The 20,741-nt window shown below is 41.0% G+C and overlaps 2 protein-coding genes across 3 annotated transcripts; one reads left to right on the top strand and one right to left on the bottom strand.

Annotated features, from left to right (window-relative positions):
• Positions 1–547: 547 nt before the first annotated feature.
• Positions 548–7,831, top strand: LOC307252841 (solute carrier family 35 member E2A). Of its 2 annotated transcripts, none has more exons than XM_080030660.1 (9): positions 548–838; positions 1,453–1,925; positions 2,527–2,662; positions 3,044–3,171; positions 4,129–4,249; positions 4,341–4,394; positions 4,753–4,825; positions 5,010–5,155; positions 7,082–7,831. In XM_080030660.1, the coding sequence occupies exons 2-9, from the start codon at positions 1,646–1,648 to the stop codon at positions 7,308–7,310; spliced, it is 1,167 nt and encodes a 388-aa protein (XP_079886786.1). In that variant the 5' UTR covers positions 548–838; positions 1,453–1,645; the 3' UTR covers positions 7,311–7,831. The 2 variants fall into 2 exon arrangements, with proteins under 2 accessions (XP_079886786.1, XP_079886785.1); XM_080030659.1 differs by having other exon boundaries at positions 1,450–1,925.
• A 3,814-nt stretch (positions 7,832–11,645) lies between these two features.
• Positions 11,646–19,194, bottom strand: slc25a45 (solute carrier family 25 member 45; the record flags this gene model as incomplete). The annotated part of the gene is made up of 7 exons (XM_080031787.1): positions 19,111–19,194; positions 18,519–18,586; positions 18,381–18,424; positions 18,225–18,296; positions 17,931–18,119; positions 12,532–12,766; positions 11,646–11,926 (listed from the first exon to the last, which is right to left on the bottom strand). Exons 2-7 carry the CDS (start codon positions 18,553–18,555, stop codon positions 11,646–11,648), a joined length of 858 nt encoding a protein of 285 aa, XP_079887913.1. The 5' UTR covers positions 18,556–18,586; positions 19,111–19,194.
• Positions 19,195–20,741: the final 1,547 nt, after the last annotated feature.

Genomic DNA, 20,741 nt, shown 5'->3' with positions numbered 1-20,741 from the left:
CCTAGGCTAAAGAAACAGGCAGTGCAGCTGACCTTTCACAAATAAAATGTGTTGCTTGCCCTCCATTGTTGTCACAGTCCAACCAATACACACATTTCAGACGATCACAGAATAGAGTAGCCTACTTCACTTTTTTATACTTTTTATTTTTTTCTATTATTATTATTTTTTAAATCTCTATGTATTCGTTTTTTAGGAGAGCATTTTCACATTCTAAATACATTATTTGATTTAGCACAACTCGTGGCAGCGGCGTCAAGTTGAAATGATTCCCACTGGAAACACAGAAATTGTATCACGTAGAAATAAGAGCATATGGGGTTTTTTTTCTGTCGAGAGGCGGTAATTCATGATGCAGTTTCACTCATATAGCAAAATGCTAATCCAAACAATTCAAAATAAACATGCCTTTAAACTGATCCAGAGCTCTTGTTGAACTGTAGCCATCTGACGTGTTCTTGAACATAACGTTTTAATTTGAAGGTTTGCACCGGACGCGCGTGCTGTTCCGGGCTTAGCTTGACACCGCCGCGAGTTGAGTGTTGTTAGCAGCAGGAAGCCACGTCTCAAACTCAGCTGCACAGATATGGGCAACTCAGATTGATAGGGCAATGTTTGTCTTCCGTGGGTGAGGTCTCTCATTTTACACTCCCTCATGTTGCGGATTATGGCAGACTTTTTAGCTTTGTCCTCCTTTGCGTCCAATGTTGACGCAAATAACGGCGGCTAGCTAACGTCAATGTGCAACTTCCTCTTCTTATGAGACTAGCAGCTGTCTCGGAGTCCGGGGTTGGCTTCATTTTTTATCTCCTGCCTGAAGCATTCGATTCAAAAAGAGGTACGAAGTCTAATTTTGTTTTGTTACGTGTAGAGTCTGTTCTCTCGTCATAATAAGGTAGCTACACCAAACTAAATGTCACCTGTCTGCTAGTGAGGAGGTAACGTTACATTGCATTGTTGTCCATAGCCACAATTAGCTGTTTAATATAACAAACTGTATTTGTATAAAACCTTTCATACAAAAGAAGCCCAAAGTGCTTTAAAGTGATACAATTACCTGCGTAACAAGTCTCACATTAAAATAGTCACAAATCGAACATAGACATGACAGGAATAGTACAAAATCAGATAAAATAGAGCAGAAATGTGAAGGGCTTAGCGCTGCATAGAAAGCAAAACATTTATTTAAAAAAAAAGATCACCTATAGAGAAAGGCATTTATAAAAGCATTACAAGCATCAGTCAATAAAAGAAAGATCCATAAAATAATAAATCAGGGCGTAAATAAAATAAAATACCATGTGGGCACTTCATACACAGCGCCAGACCAACGCCAGGTTCCAGGATGTCATCTACTTAAAGTGCAAACAGGATGAAGTCCTTTCCCTCCGTTTACATTTGCTCTTTCGTCTGTCAAGAGGGTCATTTTCTCCTTTCTTTCTTCTCTAGCAGAGCACCGTGCACACCAGGACTTGGAAGCATTCCCTGGAATTAACTGCTGGACTGAGAGACTGACTAATTGCTGGACCAATCAAAAAAAAATGAAATAAAGATGGACTAAGCATTCGGAACCCCCCCAATCGACTGCTCTCATCATCGCCCCCCAGCTGCTGGCCCCTGGGCGGCCCTCGGGGCAGCAGACGTGATGCCATGCAGCCGGCAGTCTTCCAGGCATCCGCTGTGGCGCTTCCTGTCTCCGTTCCGCAGCCGGCAGGAGCGTGTGGTGGTGACGCGCAGCGAGAGCCGGCCAGGGGAGCAGGTCCTGAAGATCACTGTCACAGAGACGGTGGTCATAGAGACAGAGTCTGGCGTGTGGAATAGCCGCTCACTCATCTACCTGGCCCTCTGGTACTTCTTCAGCTTCTGCACCCTCTTCCTCAACAAGTACATCCTGTCACTGCTGGAGGGAGAGCCGAGCATGCTGGGTAAGAGAAGGAAGAATAATGTACTTCTGCTACCACTCATGTTCATATTAATTAGACAAGTTGAAGTTAAAGATGGAGTCAGCCATTCTGGAGTCTGTTTGATGTCAAAATCTCTTTTGGTCAATTACAATGAATATCTCCTCACGATATGCTACCTGTCGGTACTGTGTGTGCACTTAACAATCCTGTGTTAATACACAGGCTATGATCTGTAAACTGGCATGTTGCTAGCTACAGTAGGCCCCTTTTGATTACATACCAGACGGTTTACAGAGCCTAGGCTGTGTATAACCTAAGCTTTTTTTCAGCACACACACAGTACAGATAGGAAGCGGATCGTGAGGAGATATTCACTGATTTTGACAACAAGCATTCTCTAAAATGGCTGACTGCACCTTTATTAGAAAGCAGTGGTTGTGTGTACAACAGGCCAAATCTACAGCAGGACCCGTGCTGGGAGGATGAACTTGTGAAGCTTATTACCTCTAGCTGTGTAGAATAAGGAACTGTTCAGGGTTATAATATAAGTTACCATGGCAGCTCAAGGAGTTTACTTCATATTTATGATGCAGGGGTTTATGATCTTCAATATGCTCCCCAGGTGCCATTCAGATGCTCTCCACCACCGTCATAGGCTGCCTGAAGATGTTTGTGCCCTGTTGCCTTTACCATCACAAGACCAGAGTGGAGTATCCCCCAAACTTTGTCATGATCATGCTGTTTGTTGGCCTCATGAGGTGGGTTGTCCCTAGGGCTGCACAATAGATCAAAAGTATATCATTGTAGTGAATGGTAATATTATGGAATATGTATTGCAAGGACTGCTTGAATTGCTATAAAAGGATGGCTTATTCCACGTGCCATGCATTCACGAGCTGCATGTCAATATATCTGGCCAATCAGATGAAGCCCTACTGCTCCAATGCCTGCATCCCATGTAGACGCTAGTTGCTGAGGTGGTAAAGAGCATGACTGTGCAAATATAGCTCCTAGATTTTGTTTGTTTCACTGCAGACAACTATGCCAAGCCCTAAAATGAGTAGATTTACTAATACTGATGCAAGCCCGTTCTTGATGGCTCCAGTACTGACACCATGCTCTGTCTCCATTGTGTCCAGGTTCACCACAGTGGTGCTGGGCCTGGTGAGCCTGAAGAACGTGGCGGTGTCTTTTTCAGAGACAGTGAAGAGCTCAGCACCCATCTTCACCGTCATCATGTCCAGGCTGATCCTGGGGGAATACACAGGTAGAGGGGGACACGCCCATGCCTTGCATTGTGTTAGGGCGTGGGGGTGGGGGTGGGGGTGGGGTGGGGTGTAAAATAAAATGCAAGAGCTTAAGACCACACACTTTTTTTTTTTTCAGTTTGAAAGTAAGTTGCTTTGTTGGATATCACTAGCTGTGTCCTAATGTAAAATGCATGGTCGTGGGTTAGGACACTGTGTACATAAAAGGTGGAGTCAAAGCATCTAACTGCCATGACACTCCCACTCTTGAGGAAGCCTGCAGAAAGACAGGCGCTTCATTTGACCTGCATGGACGCCTGGAAGGAGCCTGACCAATGTCAGTGATCACTCTGTCAAAATCACTTTCTTGTCAAAAACATTGTATGTCTCCTAACGATCCACTACCTGTCCGTACTATGTGTGCGCTGAAAAAAAATCTAGTGTTATCACACAGCCTAGGCTCTGTTAACAGGTATTTCAGGTATTTTGCTTTGCTACGGTGGGCCCCCCTTTGTTACATATTACATAACCCTTTGTTTATACACCAGTTTATAGAGCCTAGATTGTGTAATTTAACACCAGCTCACACAGTTGGGACGGGGCAGGGGATCATTCACTGAGTTTGACCAAAAGTAATCACTGACTCCACCTTCTATCACTGTTGGTCAGGCTCCTCCAGGCGTCCATGCAGGTCAAATGAATGTCTTTCTGCAGGCTTCCTCAGAGTGGGAGCAGCATGGCAGTTAGAACAAAACAGCAACTCACAAAGCAGATTGACTATGAAAAAACGCAGGAGAGCCAGTTTTTGACTATAATCTTCCAAATCTGAGTGCTCTGCGTCCTCCACTCTTTGAAAACCTGGTTATACCTGCAGGACCACTCCAATTCAGCAAGTCAGCTCATGGGATTTGTCATGGGCTGACTCATTTTCAGTTACTCATGGTGTGTGTGTGTGTGTTTGCTCTGAACTGCTCCAGGGCTGTGGGTGAACCTGTCTCTGTTCCCTGTCATGGCCGGCCTGGCCCTCTGCACAGCCACTGAGATCAGCTTCAACATGCTGGGCTTCTCCGCTGCTCTCTCCACCAACATCATGGACTGGTAAACTAGCCACACAAGCACCTCCACAACACAGATTGATACAACAAAAACATTGTGTTGCTTTCGTGTAACCATTTGTATTTAATCTCAGTTTGCAGAACGTTTTCTCCAAAAAACTGCTAAGCGGGGACACGTACAAGTTCAGGTAAAAAAAAAAATTATAATAAAGAAAGACTGAAATGGTCCTTAAAGCTGGGGTGGAGGATTTTGGGAGAAAATGGCAGTTGGGATAGAGATTCAAATCCAAATACCTCAACCACTCCACTTGTTCTCGTTGGTCCCTCCCCTATGGTCCCTCCCTGACACGCTCTACACCAACAAAGTCGTGCCAAAGTGAATGGACAGCGAATCGGAGCCTCGCTCTGATTGGTCAAAGTGTACAGCTCATGTTAACTTTGACCAATCAGAAATCACATACCCCAGCTTTAATATAACTTTAATTTTTTTTTTTTTTTCCATTTATAAACTTGTTCTAAAAAAAAAAAAAAAAACTCTTGTTCCAGCCCCCCGGAGCTGCAGTTCTACACCAGTGCAGCAGGAGTCATTATGCTTATACCGGCCTGGGTGTTCCTCTTGGTAGGTCAACAAACAATGACTTATAGTTTAACTGATTCATAGTTATGGCTAAACAAGTGATATAGTATGTTGTGTACCTAAAGTCTGTATAGGCAATACAGTAGTAACTAGCCTAGGCCTGGAGGTTAAGGCAGGGTGTGTTGATGTGTGTGTGTGTGTGTGTCGTTCCCTCAAATGTTTCCAGGACATCCCAGTGATAGGGAAGAGTGGGCGGAGCATTGTCTTCAGTCAGGATGTGGTGCTGTTGTTGCTTTTCGACGGTTGCCTGTTCCACCTGCAGAGTGTCACCGCCTACGCTCTCATGGGAAGGATCTCCCCTGTCACCTTCAGGTAGCATCCACTGTCCTATGTGAAAGGGCACACAGCAATGTCTAAACTGGTCTTGTGGAAAAGTAGTGCATGTGTGAAAAAAGTTGTTTGGGGGGGGGGGGGGGGGGGATCTGTGGATGAGAGGTTCCAAAGCACTTTAGTTAACCAGAGCTGCAGTAGCAAACTGTCGCTGTTAGGGCTGGGTATCGTCAAGGACTTCGCGATACGATACGTATCACGATACACTGGTCACGATACGATATATCACGATATATTGCGTATCTTGATATATCACGATATATTGCGATATTCCATAAACAAGTTGCCTTGTCAAACATAACAGCACAATATAGTGATAATTGTACAGACAAATGAAGTCAAAACTATTTAATTCACAACTTCCTTTACTATTTTTCTTCCTTTTTTTTGGTTTTGGCAAATTATCAAACACTGCTGCAGCTGCCATAACATCAAAATAACAAATCCAATTCACTCTTGTACTAACTGTACAGGACACAATGAAAATTAAAACACATCAGTGTGCTTTTGTGACACAGTGAATCTTAAGTATTTTTATAAACAAAACTGATCTAACTTCAATAGTCAGTATCCTAGAGGCTCAGGCCTGACAGCAGACATGGGTTTGAATCTGACCCATGGTTGTTTCATTCCCTCTCTGCCCCACTTCATATCTGTATCTCTGCACTGTCAATAAAGCCTTGAAAAGCAAAAAAAAAAAAAAATCATAAAAAAATTAATTAAAAAAAATCGATATTTTGATATAAAAATCGATACTGATATCGGGAAACTAAGTATCGCGATATATCGATATTTCGATTTTTTTGACACAGCCCTAGTCGCTGTTCAAGTTTCAACATGACATGAGCAATGATGGCCTGTCATTGATTTTTTTTTACCACTGTTTTCGAACAAAAATGTGACACTAAACACAAGCAACCCCCCTTTGCTAAAGGAAAATACAAATACATTGTTCATTTTAAAGTTGTAATTTCTAAGCCGGCCCATGATTGCCACTTAGATGTGGAGTCAGTGATTCTGGACAATGTTTGTTGTCAAAATCACTATTTGTCCCAATCAGTGAATATCTCTTCTCCTTGCTAGCTATGGTGGCCCCTTTGCGCACACACACGTTATGGACAAACAGCAGATTGTGAGGAGACATTGACGGATTTTGACAACAAGCGTTCCCAAGAATGAATGACTCACATCCTTTGGGAACCCCCACCAATCATGTTTGCTGTTTACGCTTTCTGAGAATCTGCTGCCCCAGTGCATGCTGGGAGAGCTTCCCAACACACCTTCCTCATGTAACTGCTACACTTGATGAGCACCTATTATCCTGTCAAATGAATGCTGATCAACATTTTAACGCTCCCATCAGTTTGCCTTTATTTCAAAATAAGAGCGCACACTGTTATTTAAGATAACCCCAAACAGGATAGTTAATCAATACAGGGGCATCAAGATCTAAGGCAGAGAATACAGGTGCTCTATGAAATGAACAGCCCCCTCAGTTACGGGTTAAACTAGCAAGGCATTGTGGGAAAATGGGCTGTCTTTTCCATTTTCACAGCAGTAAATCTGTGTTTGATCTCTGGGTCTACCTCTGAAAGCTGTGGGCTGGCACTTAAAAGAATGACTTACACCTGGCTTGACAAAGCGGCCCCTTTACATCCTGGATTGGCATTTGTGCAACTAATTAATCCAAAGTGCCCGGGCTAGACTTTATCAAGGCTGGCTTTATCAATCATCCTGGATATCTTAATTCCACTTTTGTGCAACAGGCCTCTGCTTTCAAAGAAACAAATGAGCAGGATGACTTTGAACAGGATTATTTTTGCCTGATTATTAGCTATGCGCCCTGGTCATAAATTGTATCATTTTGATGCATCTGCAAACCATTAACAATCCTAATGTCTTCCACAGTGTGGCCAGTACAGTCAAACATGCCCTGTCGGTCTGGCTGAGCATCATCGTGTTCAGTAACCACATCACCGTGGTGAATGCAGTGGGAACCCTCTTTGTGTTTATCGGAGTCTTCTTGTACACCAAGGCCCGGCAGCTACAGAGGGTAACCCTACAGAACATGGCTGCTGAGCAGAACCACAAATCATTACTGAGGGACCAGGAATTCCAAGCCTCTCAGTCTCATTGAGGGAAGAACACTCAAATGCTGTTGTTGAAGAGGACCCACCATTTAATTTTAATTTGTTCAGGTTCCATTTAGGACCTTTATGACTGGCTCGTTAAATGACGACTAAGCCATTAAATGACTAAGCCATCCCTATTCCTGTGGAACTGGTCTTCACAGTATTTCTTTGTCCCTAACCTATTCAAATACTTACCCTTTAATCCTCCTTGGACCATTCCTTTTTCTATCATGGGTCAGTGGAAGGGTAAGCTCAGGGAAGCCTTCAGCTTTTTGAAGGTGGTGATTTATTTCTGTAAGCTTTTGGTCTTACGTTTGCATTCCAGGGTGTGCTGGTCTCTCTCATCTGTGGTACAGCAGCTGCTGATTGTATGCCTTTGTGAATGTTTGTTAGGCATTGAAGCTGTTATATTTAGGCCTACTTCACCGGTGGGAATATGAAGGTGTATTGAATTCTGAGATCCTATGTAGTATAAATGTGCAAAAAAAAAAAAAAATCGGTTCATCCTAGCCTGAGAAAAGGCAGAAAGAGTGTTTTTTTTAACCCTATATTAATCTTACTGTGACATCACAGTAAGATAAATATAGGGTTAAAAAAATAATTACTTTGTAAATATTACTGTGATGTCACAGTAGGAGAAATCACAGTAATATTTACAAAGTAAGGTTTTTTTTTTAACCCTATATTTATCTTACTGTGATGTCACAGTAAGATTAATATAGGGTTAAAAAAACACTCTTTCTGCCTTTTCTCAGGCTAGGATAAACCAATTTCAATTTTTTTTGCACATTTATACTACATAGGATCTCAGAATTCAATACACCTTCATATTCAAACCGGTGAAGTAGGCCTTTAAGTGATTGGTGTAAGCTACACTGTTAGCCTGGTCCTACCAGACCATCGTACTTAATTTCATTTGTACAGAAGGTCTGGAATCGCTCAATTGACAAATGTAAACTCACTTGAAGGCGGTTGTCTGTTGAAGTTTAAAACTATTGGATCTGCCCAGTGCCACTCTGGATCTGCCAACCAATCGCATAACGTTTGGTCGTGACCTACGTATGTCATGCACCGGCTTCTGACTACAACTAAAACTGGCGCACGACCTCAACGTCATTGTTCTCAACCACTCCCTCTGTACGCTGATTGGACAGGTACAAATCTAGCGGAGAAAACACGCGAATATACCACGGACTTATACTGACTACTGAAGGGAAATGAAAATTGAGCGGAAGTAAGTAGGCGGGTGGTGCCAGGCTACTACACTGTATCATTGGATGTAAAATGTATCTAGACTGCATCGACAGGCCTTTTGGAAGCTAGTCCGGCCAAAGCTTTGCCTGACAAATTTTTTAATAATGTTTGGAAAATTTCAAAGCCACAAACTGCATTCTAGGAATGCTCATCCTATACATGGAATGTGGTGGATGTACTGTATGTAGTGGGTTTATGTTTCTTTTTGGGGCTTTTTTTCTTTTCTTTGATAACTGACTCTCCCCAAGTGCATACTGGGATATTAGCAGAAAAGGGCAGTAGAGAATAAATAGATTGATCCTGTGGTTTTTACTACTTTATAAAAGTACAACACAATCAGTTGTTCATTATAACCACTGCAAAGACAAATTAGATCCACAGACTGTTATTGGATGGCATTGCAGCTTCTGTGGCCATGTGTGAAGTTTCTTCCAAAGAAACAATTGAATGCCACATCTGGCCCAAAACGACTGCACAGTGCCAACAATCTACCAACACATGAATCTTAGACTGCGTTCCAAATCACATACTCTTTTCTTTTTTCTACGCTACATACTACATCTGACCATAAAAAAATAATCTAGTTAGCATGCAGTATGCTACAATTGGGACATACTTCTACTTATGTATTTCATCATAACATTGCGCCTTAATCTTGCCTCTTGTTTATATATTTGTCGCATCCCTGGGTTGTTTTCATACGGAGGCTCCATCGATGTGACGTCACGTCCGGTGCGCACTGGATTATGGGTCAGAATCGGCCAAATAAGAATTGGGTCATCCTAAATATTTTTTTCTACGTTGCTTCATTCTCACTGCCTTCTAGTCTCAGACTGGACTCCTGTGTGCAATCAGGAATACATTTCCCAAGTTTTCTAAGATCAGTGTCTAACAAAGTCCAGCAGGCGACTGATAGGACTAATCTGTGTTAATCATTGTCAGTCTGACAGTGAAGAAGTTCAACCTTTCCTCAGTATTTCAATGATGCCGTTTCTTGCTGTCATGTCCGCCTTGAGACGCAGTGTTTTTTTTTGTTTTTTTTTCGTCGCCGGTTGTGCCTACACTGAGGCATCTGTTTTCTGATTTTGACTGATTTTTTTCTGACTCAAACATATTTTTTATTTTGTCAAAAAAAAAACTGTAATTCCCCCGTTATGGTTTAAAGTACTGCTAAAAACTGGTTGTGGGCTTTGAGTTAATATTGCTAACCTAACAATATAACTTTAAATCTTAAATTTTAGGTATTTGGAATCCTGCTTCAAGAGGCAAGTTATTTTGTATCATTAAAGTTTCCGAATTGGAAAGAATTAGTAGAGAGCAGTTATGACCTGTATAGCTTTGGGAATGTGCAAATCAAATATGTAAAACATATTCTCTGAAGCAACTCCTTAGTGAGGTTGTAAAGATGTTTGGTGGACACTGTTTGAAAAAATAAACATATTTTCTCTTAAGCACATTGAGTAAGTGTATTTTGTATTTTGAGTGCTCAGCCAGTATTGAGTGTCATCTCACTGCATTTTATTAACATATTGTACTAGAAAATATCCTACTTGAACTCTGTGTAATGTCCCATCACATTCCTGACCATAGAAATGGTATTCGGACCGATTCTTGCAACGACTATGACAGATTTCTTTGGCCACTTTGGGGACCCAACAAGCTGTAAATGTCACACTGAAATATCAGTGTGACATTAAGTATTAAGTTTAAACAGTGAATGTGTTGGCAAATAAAGGGCAGCATTAAGATTAATTTGGAGTCAAGTTGCTGGTTACCAGTCCAATGTAAAAACAATATATACTTTTTCAGAACAGACTTGGTAGAAATGGAATAAATATATATAATGTTTGAAAGTGAAAGTGTTTTATTACTTTAGCATGAGCCTTGTATGTCTACATAGGGATGTCACCCTAAACAGAGGCCTCCATGTTTGACCGTCACGTTTCAACAGTAGCACAGAATGGACAAACCTAACGGCCTTTTATATACTGTATAGTAGTGGGTGTCTTGAAGAAGTACATATTTTTTTTTTAAGATATTTTTTGGGGCATTTTTATGCTTTATTGATAGTGTAGAGACAGAGTTGAAATGGGGCAGAGAGGGGAGTGACATGCAGAGTACGACCGCGGGCTGGAATCGAACCCGGGTCTGCTGCTGGCCGAGGCCCATGGGGGGGACGCCCTACCAACTGAGCTAAGGGCGCCCCCGAAGAAGTACATTTTTAACCCATGTACAGTATAATCATGTGTTTTATTAATTAGCACTGCCCTTAAATAAACAGAATTGAATTGACTTAACCTTATGGCTCTTATTTAGACTCGCCCAATTTGAATGCCAAAGGTCCGGCATAATAATGCCCCACCTTTTCGTATACACAGTGTTTTGGACTTCACACTTCAAGTACCATTTCTCTCAGGACTTTTCTCTATAATAACAACAATGAAGCACAATAAGGAAATCAACTAAAGTCGTTGTATTGTTAAATTAAAAGGTACTCCTTCACTGTTTAAGTAGGTCCTTCTGTTGACAGGAATGACATGCTTTTTGGGATATAAAAAATTTAATGAAAACGTGTCTGTACGCGACATAGTAATTAAACGTTTACATTCACATTTGGTCGGGTAAAATGGATTTGAGTCCCAGTCAAAACGAGCAGCTTAACACTGGTGTCCTCCTGGCACAGTGGTTCAAGTCAAAGGGGGCTCAGCAGGAGCCAAATATGAACATTCTCCGCCAAGCGTGTTGAGGCTTATGACGGCAGCTGGATTAGAGTTGACCTATTCCACACAGACTTTATAAAGTATAAAGCACCTTCAAAACGTATTAGCTAGTTGTGTTACTTAAAGATGGTAGTCAGCGATTTCTGAGGAAGGCTTGTTGTCAAAATCCCTTTTTAGTCAAAATCAGGGAATATCTCCTCACAATCTGCCACCTGTCCGTACTGTGTGTGTGCGCTGAAAGGAAAAAAAAAACCCAAAGCCTTCTCCAGAAGCGCTGACTTCACCTTAACCCCCTGATAACATCCCGCCTCTGCAGTCACATTGTGTATGTTAGCTAGATATGTGTTCACTGTGGTAAGAGTGAGGTCATCTGGCCGGCGGATAGAACCTCTTCATGAGACTTTCGTAGCTGAGGAAGGTGACTGCGTTGACGGGGAAGGCTCTGAGGCTGTTGAGGAGCAGGCCTTTGAAGAAGACCCTCACCCCCTCCTCTCTGAGGCTCACACTCATACAGTGCAGGACCCCCGTGTACACTCGCCCGCCAGCCCCCGACATCTGCAGCCGCGCCTTCACCACATCCATGGGCGTGGCACAGGCCCAGGTCACCACGCCCGCCACGCCACCCGCCATTAATATAGCAAACGTACCTGAGGACAGAAACAGAGGGTTGGAGGTTAAAGCACAAACCCACCAAAAATCCTTCTAACTATGTCATTTGGGGGATGAGTTAAGCATAAACTTAGCATTACAGTTAGTTAATGCTTAGTTTATGTTTATTAAGCTGTCACTACGCATTTATCAACAGTAGGGTAATGCTTAATAAATGTTTATTAAGCCTCAATTAAGCATTCACTAACAGTTAATGGATGGACCCTTATTGAAAAGTGCTACCACAAATCTCATGGTAAATGATGAGATGGCAAGTCATAGGAAAGGCTTTGAAATGAAAACAACAAAGTAAATATCATGTGATCCCATTGGTGCTGATATATTTCAGTTAGTGTCTTTTTGATTAATTACCCGTATTAGTATTGCACATTACTGTCATGTTTGATCTCAGGATCTCAAACTTTTACTATAATATCTCACTGGATCATTTTGACAAGGCAAATGTTTGGCTTAGAATTCACTTATGTGTTTTACCACGACGAGTATACTTTACCATTGTTATTTCAAACATGTCATAAATTATATTTCATTTATTTATCAGACTACACCTTGCTTATATATTTACAGTACACTGCGGCCTGACCTGGCTGTTTGCCGCTCTCGGTCAGAGCCTTCCGTGTGACCTCATAAGGCAGGAAGTAGAGTCCATAGCAGGGCACGTCTCTGAGGGCCAGGGCCAGCCCCCCTCTGTACAGGCCCCTAAGCCCCTCCTGCTTCAGGATCAGCGCCACACAATGGATGGGCCCACGGTACCTGGCAACAGTTGTTTGGCCCTGCAGGCGCACCTTCACCAGGTCAATGGGTACATTGATACACAGCTGAAAGCAAGGCAAAGGAAAGGGGTTGGTTAGTCCAAGCTGTGAGGACTTTAGTCTCATTTTTTGCATTTACTTTAGACTTTAGTAAATGCAACTTTTTTGTTTAATGACATGAACCCTTTACAAACATATCAACTCACATGATATGAATTGCATGTGTACTTCTAGATAAGCTTGGAAATGTTTTCCTTTGTTTTCCCTTTTTGTTTTTACAACTGTCAATACGTCCAATAGAAAGGCTAAAACCCAGGAAGTACCTGTTTCCTCTGTGTCCTCGTTAAGGAACTATTGCAAACACACCCTTTGAGCCAAAGTTGTTTTTGTGTTCCCCTTGTTTTGTTGCCATTTGATCTTTTTATGCAGTGATGTCATCTGCAGGTACAATTAAAACATAAACCACTCTCTCTCTCTCTCTCTCTATGTCTCTCTCTCTCTCTCACTGTCTCTCTCATTTGGTGAATCTGTCCATGTAGACTTTGATCTCATTAAATGTCATCTCTTCAGATTCTAGCCACTGTGGTCACACTAGGACTTTATTTTCATGGATGGGTATTTGTTTGTCCTGCTTTTGTATTCAGCTATAGGAAGTTAAAGCTTCATCCTACACCTTTTCAGTTAAAGAATACAAGTCATTGACACTTTTGTTAATTATTTATTTATTAACTTAAATGTGTTTTGCTGATGGAAAACTGTTTATATGGACCAAAATAAATCACTACTGCTGCTACTACTATTATTTTCTATGAGGAATACACCTCGTAAAGTAGACCTGTATATCCACCAATCACTGTACACTATGTAGTAACCTCAGTGATCTGATCTGACCTGTAGTTAAATGTGCTCTCAGCAGCTTTGTTAATAGGAGGACATGTTGGTTTGGAGGCCTCCTGGTGGTCAGATTAACCACTGTGGGAAAACCATAGATAGTATGTATAAAACCCATGATATTTGACTGTATATCTCCGGAAAAAAATTAAGAGACCAGTCTGGATTTTTCTCAAATCTTCATCTCTACACAGCTTATTGAAAATGCTCTCAATGACAAGAAAATGTGTTGGAATTTGGTAGAAATGTTGTCAGTAGTTTATATTATAAAACCAAAATGTTCATTCTACTCAAACATATGCCTATAAATAGGAAAAACTAGAGACACTGAACATTTGGAGTGGTCTCTTAATTGTTTCCAGAGCTGTATATCTCCCATGACACTGTATGTCAAAGACAGATTTCACATAGATTGCTCTTAAAGTAGGTATTCATGTCTCTTTTCATCTAGTATTACATGTTGACAGACATTTTGTTTATCAATCCAACAGCCTTGGTTTGCCATAAGCAGCAGGTTACATTTCCACTTGAACAAAAGACATACCCAAATGCCCATGGTTGATTGCTACACTTGTAGTTTTCATGAACTAAACACTATGGATGAAGGGAACATTGCGACCTCTAGGGGGCCCAGTAGCACTTGCACTCTGATTTCTCAACCACCTATGGCCTGCGTTCCAAATAGCATAATCTTTCTTTTTACTATCATACATACTACAGCTGACCACATATTTAAGAAGAGACATCCATTTGACTCGTCCTGTAAAGAAGAAATAAACATGGAATAAGATATAAGCACATTTAAGCTCAAAAAACTGTTTTTTGCCTTTCAAAGTAAAATTTCCATGATCAAGGTTTTTTGATTATTGTGTCTGAACAATTATAGACACGTTTGAAAACATTTGACACATGTTTTAGTGCTTTAGTATGCTACACTTTGTGTCTATATAGTTAGCACGATGTCAGCCCTAAACTGCTGCATCATGCCTATTATCCAAAATTCTGGGGTTGGGGTGATTTGTGCCAAAGGGCCTATGTGAGTTTTAAGTAAGTAAGTAAGTAGAATATATTTATAAAAGCACATTTATGACAGTTTGCACTGTCCAAAGTGCTGTACATAGTGCATTCAGTAGATAAACAATGAAGGTAAAATAACAATAACAAAAATAAAAGACATAAAGCCCATACATCCACAAATATAAACAAAGATAGTAGTGCAGAGGTAAGATAGTTAATGGGGAGGAAAAGCCAGGGTGTAAAGATGGGTGTTGAGCTTTGATTTAAAGGCAGAAATGGAGGGGTAATCACATTTGTCAGGTGGCAGTCACAAGCACAGAGCAACTAGTGCGAAGTACATTTCTGAGAGTTGTGCCATTGGCATGGCTGTTTACGCTGGTCACCCAAAAGAAAGTGATTGTCTACAGTAGCTCAGAAGAGACTGACATCTCCATTCCACTTAACGACACCACTGATGAGAGTTCAGATGGCCAGAAAGATGATGATGGTGACTTTGTCATTGTGAGCTTTGCAGGCAAAACCACCTAGATCTGCTAGGCGTTGTTTAAGAAAATTGACCTTCAATCTTTGTAAAATATTTACTTTATTTACTTTAAATAAACCTTAAATAAGTAATTGTCTTATGGATTTGTCTTGCATTACAGTTTATGAGATATATATCAATGGCACAATTTACCCCATGGTATTCTCTCTTGTGGCACAACTTACACCGGGGGCAAGTTGTGCCACAAGACAACTTTTTTTTCCGAAAGCTATATTTCTTAAACAGTTTATTCCAGAACCAAAGTTTTTATTGACAGGGATGCACAACACCCTGAAATATATGTACATATTTGAGTTGGAGACACAACTGTCAAGGCCTCACTTTAAAATCACTTAGAGTAAAAAGTTGCACAACTTAGGCCACTCTCCCCTACAATGGAGACGTACTTTAACTTATGTATTTCATCATAACCTCGCACCTTAACTTTGTCTCCTGCTTATATATCCGTCGCCTCGCTGGTTGTTTTCACACATAGGCTCCGTCGTTGTGATGTCACTTCCTGTGCGCAGTGGATTGTGGGTCAGAATCGCCAATAAAAGCATGCTGATTTCCACACTAAAAATCCCAACCGGATGTAGTGGGCATCTAGGTATTTTTAAGCATGCTGCATCTTAACGACATAATAATAATGGATTGGATTTATATAGTGCTTTTCAAGGCACTCAAAGACGCTTTACAGGGTTCCAGGTTCCATTCATTCACACACAGTCATACTGGTGGTGGTAAACTACCATAGTAGCCACAGCTGCCCTGACTGACGGAAGACTGACGGAAGCGTGGCTGCCATTCAGCGCCTACGGCCCCTCCGACCACCACCTCAAACATACAGTAGTCATATACATTCACACGAGGCAAGGTGGATGAAGTGTCTTGCCCAAGGACACAACAACCATGACACAGGTGGCAGAGCGGGGATCGAACTGCCAACCCTTGGATCATTGGCCAACCCGCTTAACCACCTGAGCCACGGTTGCCCCGTAACACAGTAACACTTTACAATAAGGGTACAATAATTAGATGTTAATTACAACTTAGTAAACTCATACTGTTGGAGCCATTATGCCACTCTTTTGTTTGTTTTATTTTGTTACCTGTAGTTCTGTGTTTTGACCACTGGGTGGAGCTTTGGGCTCTAAAGAAGGCATAAAGGTAATCACCTGGCACTGCCAGGTGTGTGTACTTTGGGAAGAGCAAACAGTTTTGTACCGTGTCAGCCTGTCACCATACTTGTTTGACCTGAACTAAAATGATGGAAGTTACTGAACTATACCTTACCTGAATGAAACTGGAATATGTGCTACGGTGAGAATGCACCGACCACACAAATAAATGGGTCACAGCACTCAAAGAGAAGTTTGTATCGGACATTGATTATTGGCACCACAGAAGACGCGTACGGCTGAGTTCTCCCACACCACACCAAACAAACCTAATGCAGAGCCGGTTAAAAGGCTCTACACATACTAAACATTAACTCATCATTAACTTATTGTTAATACACTTCAGGTAATGCTTAATAAGCATTAACTAACTTCTATGTTTAATTGATGCTTAACTAAGCATGACTTAACCAAGTATAGTAAATTCCTCCTAACTAACCATTAACTAACCATTAATAACTAAACAATATTTTTTAGTAAATGCCTAATAAGCATTAACCAAACGTTAATAGCATTAAGTATTAATTAACAGTTAATTAATGTACACTTATTGAAAAGTGTTACTTTTTCTACAATATGGGGATTGGAACGCAGCTATGATTTTTTCTTGGAGTTCTTCATCTTGTCCTGCGTTATAGCAGGTGGGGAACAACACACATACTACACAGGACTATAAATAATATGCTATTACAGTCTTTCACAGCGCTTGTGGTCCTTTCACAGGTGGAGTCAGTGATTCTGGAGAAAGCTTGTTGTCAAAATCAGTGAATATCTCTCTTTGTTGACATACCCCTTTGTTTACATACCCGTTCACAGAGCAAAGGGTGTGTTTTAACCAGTGGCAATTTCAGCATCAGCACCCCTAAAAAAAAATATTGTAAAAAAAAGATATAATAATATCTGTGTTTGAGAAGCTCCCCCAAGTTCATTTTTTGAGCCAAAGCAGATATTTTGGTATTACTTGAAAATGCACATCCGCTTGCAACTTTAAAGGCATGTTATGACCCCTTCCACGCAGGCTAAGAATAACTGGATTGACACATACCTGTTCCACTGGATGTGCATTTTTCAGATCGTACCAGAATCTCTGCTGTGGCTCATAAATCACCTCTGGGGGCTAATCTATTGAGAGCTGAGGAGCCATGCTAATCACAGCCTCATGGACCTCTAGACCTAGAATCAAGAGACCTTTCAGAAAGACATTCTGAGCCATTTTCAGAAAAATTATGCTTGTCATCCATTAGTCAATTGCAGAAATCTCCAATGTTCTTAATGTATTGTAATGTATTCTTCATAGAGTGATATCCAATTGTAAAAAAAATAACGATAAAATGTCATTGAAGTTCAAAGGGAGCCAGGGACCACTACAGCTCTGATCCTAGAAACCTGGTTCTTTTTAACACCACATTGCTTCTCAGTGCACACACAGTACGGACAGGTAGGGGATCGCGGGGACATATTCACTGATTTTGACAACAAGCGTCCTCCAAAAATCACTGACTCCATCTTTAACCCCTAATAACAGTCATCTTCATGCGAGTTCTAATCTGCAGCTCTGGTTGCTCCTGCATAGTTCTTTTGATGAAAGTATCCAATGACGGTCAGGCCTTTTTCTTACCTGTGCCAGGCCTGAGAAGCAGCCGGCAGTGAAGACATGTGCAGCAGAGGCCGGCTTGCCTTGGCTACGGTCACTGCGCCCAGACTGAGTGAGGACATCTAAGGCATTACTGTAAGAGCCAAAGACCACGGAGTTGGTGATGCCTGTGGTCAGCACTGGAAATGTCATGCCCTTGAAGAATCCATGGAGCTGACATAATAAGAGGCAGAATAAAATGGATAAATAGGAGTCCATCAATTCGGGGGCCATTCACACATTGATATGAAGAATTAAGGAGGACATCGTGACACCTACCCCTTCCCTTGAGTATGTTTTAGACACACAGTGGAAAATCCCTTTATACATGGACTGGGCCTGTAGTCGCACCTACAAATGAAAAGGTTGGGTGTCAGAAAACTAGCTAGGTGTATGGGTTTGGTCATGTTTATTGGTGTCAATGCATCGGTCAACCTTCACTGTGTCTATTGGATGTCCAACGGCCAGTCCCAATGCACCTGCAGGAACCAACATGGACATGTTACTCCTCTGCATGTACATACAAATGAATGATAGAAGGTAAAACAATAATCAATGTGTTTGTTTTCATACCTGAGATGCTCCCAGCTAAGAATTCCAAAAAAGGCATGATTTACAGATTGGCAAGTTGATTAACCAACCTGCAAAGAAAACTATTTTTTACTTGGTGGACCGTGTGACACAAATACCTGACAATGGAACTTTACAGCTGCTATAAAGAAAAATGACTAGGCCTATGGTCTGGCAGCCAGCCAAGTTATAGGTAACGTTAGGGTGTCAATGTTCAATGAAATTTAAAAAATCATGTGAAATGAGAGCCTAATGGCTTTGTCACAGGCTTACTATTGCTACAATAATTTCACCATGCCTCTAGTGTAGAGGATTTTACACCTAATGACTGATAGTCGGGGGGCCAAAGTCTCAAAAGCTCTTTAAAATGTGTTGGACCTGACATGGTCTGTTATACTTTTTATTTGTGTTTTTTCTGTTAACTTTGATCCTAAGACTCACTGCCTTATACTGTGAAGCGTAGTTACATAACGCGAGTAAAAACATTAAATGGCAAATGCAACTAGGTTTTTCAGCCAAGCAGGTATTATTAAAATACATATTTGAATATAAATATTATCAGCAAAGCTTTGTTAAACTAGACCGCGCTGCCTACCTTTTCTAAGCGTCACATCATTGTAAGAATATCTCCAACATAATCTTGATCGGTGTAAACTTCATCACCTTTCTCCTGCGGTATTTTCAGCTAATGAATGGTCAGTGAGGCTGCAGGCATATAGGCTATTACAGCACGTCCTGCTTGACACGGCAATATTTTCAAAATAAAAGCGGCAATAGGTTACTGGGCCGTGTACTGGAATTGTTGCCAATTAATTACACTATCTAGGATCAGCTTTAGGAGTGCTTGGCTTGTACATTTTTAACATAAATTAAATTCGAGATAAAGGTAACACACTTTACAATAAGGTTCACAGAATTGTAGGTGGTTGCTGAGGAATGAATGAAAAACGAATGAGTAACTGGCTTCGAAATAGTTATTAAGTAACTACTAGGCCTACATAAGCCTAGGTACGATTCAATCACTATTGAATAGTAACTGATACACAGACTAGGAGTTACTGTTACAGTGAAATATTAGGAAATGGTATTTGCTGAGGAACGAATGAGTAGGCCTAACTAAATATAGCCTATAGTTATTGAAACATTCCTGTGTGACTGGGATTCAAGCACTAATCAACAGAGTTACTGTTTTCGTGAAATATTATACAATAAAAAGGAAGTGGTGGTAACATGCCTTCAAAGTAGGCAGAGCTATAGCCTATTTCATACAGAAATGTCAAGTTAATTTCAAAATATATAAAAAAAAAATCCTTATCGTTTACCGTGAGGCCATTGCATCACATAGGCCTATGAATGCCATTTGGGCTTTTAAAGGTTATAGCAGTTTGTACAATGGCAATAGGCTACTCATAGGTTGACTAACACAGTGTGCATACAAAGGGAAGCGGAAAGGCAATGATTAATATTTACAAATGATCACTATTTCAATCATTATTATTTTCACTTGATGCAGAACTGTGAGCCTAACGTATAGGCTAAAGCTAACTGACATGTGACATGCTGAGGCACCTTTAAAAGGGGGCTTAAATCTCTTCATGTCCTCCATCTACAAATAATTTTATTTTGAAGGTAAATTAGCATGGTTTCCGCTAGCATCATTGCAATTGGTTTGCCTTTGCTTTCTGTCCGATTGTTAAATCTAACAAAATGTACAGGATCGATTTATCCCCTAACATAAAAAAAATAAAAATATATTCTGTTGGCTCTGTAGGCTACTTCAGGGCGTTCGATTTGAAATGATCCCTTTCAATCTTTTCTTTAGGCTATATGTCCATGCTTTTAATGCATTGCAAGGGCTGCTCTGCAGCCATCTTATTCTTGAAAGTTTGGGCCACTTTTTGCCTTTTGTCTGGTTTTCAGAGTTGGACTGGTGTCAGGTTACTGACGTCATTCCACTGTTAGAATTACTTGTGTTGTCGAGGATCTTTATCCTGCTGCATTGGATGCTGCATTTTATCCTCACATTTAATATAATGGAGTGGAGCCATATAACAGAAATGCATGTCACTGTCCAATGCTTATGGACTGCACTGTCTGTCTGTCATTTTGCATACTGGGCAACAGTTTCAGAGAAAGAGGGAGATAGAAGCCTACTACACAAAATAGGCTAGTACATTGGCCCTTAAATCACAGCAATGACTTCATGTGTGTCAAAGAAAAGGTTTT

The sequence above is a fragment of the Ammodytes marinus genome (genome assembly GCF_949987685.1).
Source record: "Ammodytes marinus genome assembly, chromosome: 7".
In the NCBI taxonomy this organism is placed as follows: Eukaryota; Metazoa; Chordata; class Actinopteri; order Uranoscopiformes; family Ammodytidae; genus Ammodytes; species Ammodytes marinus.
Note: the sequence above shows the minus strand (reverse complement) of the source record. Positions and strands in the feature narration are given on the sequence as shown.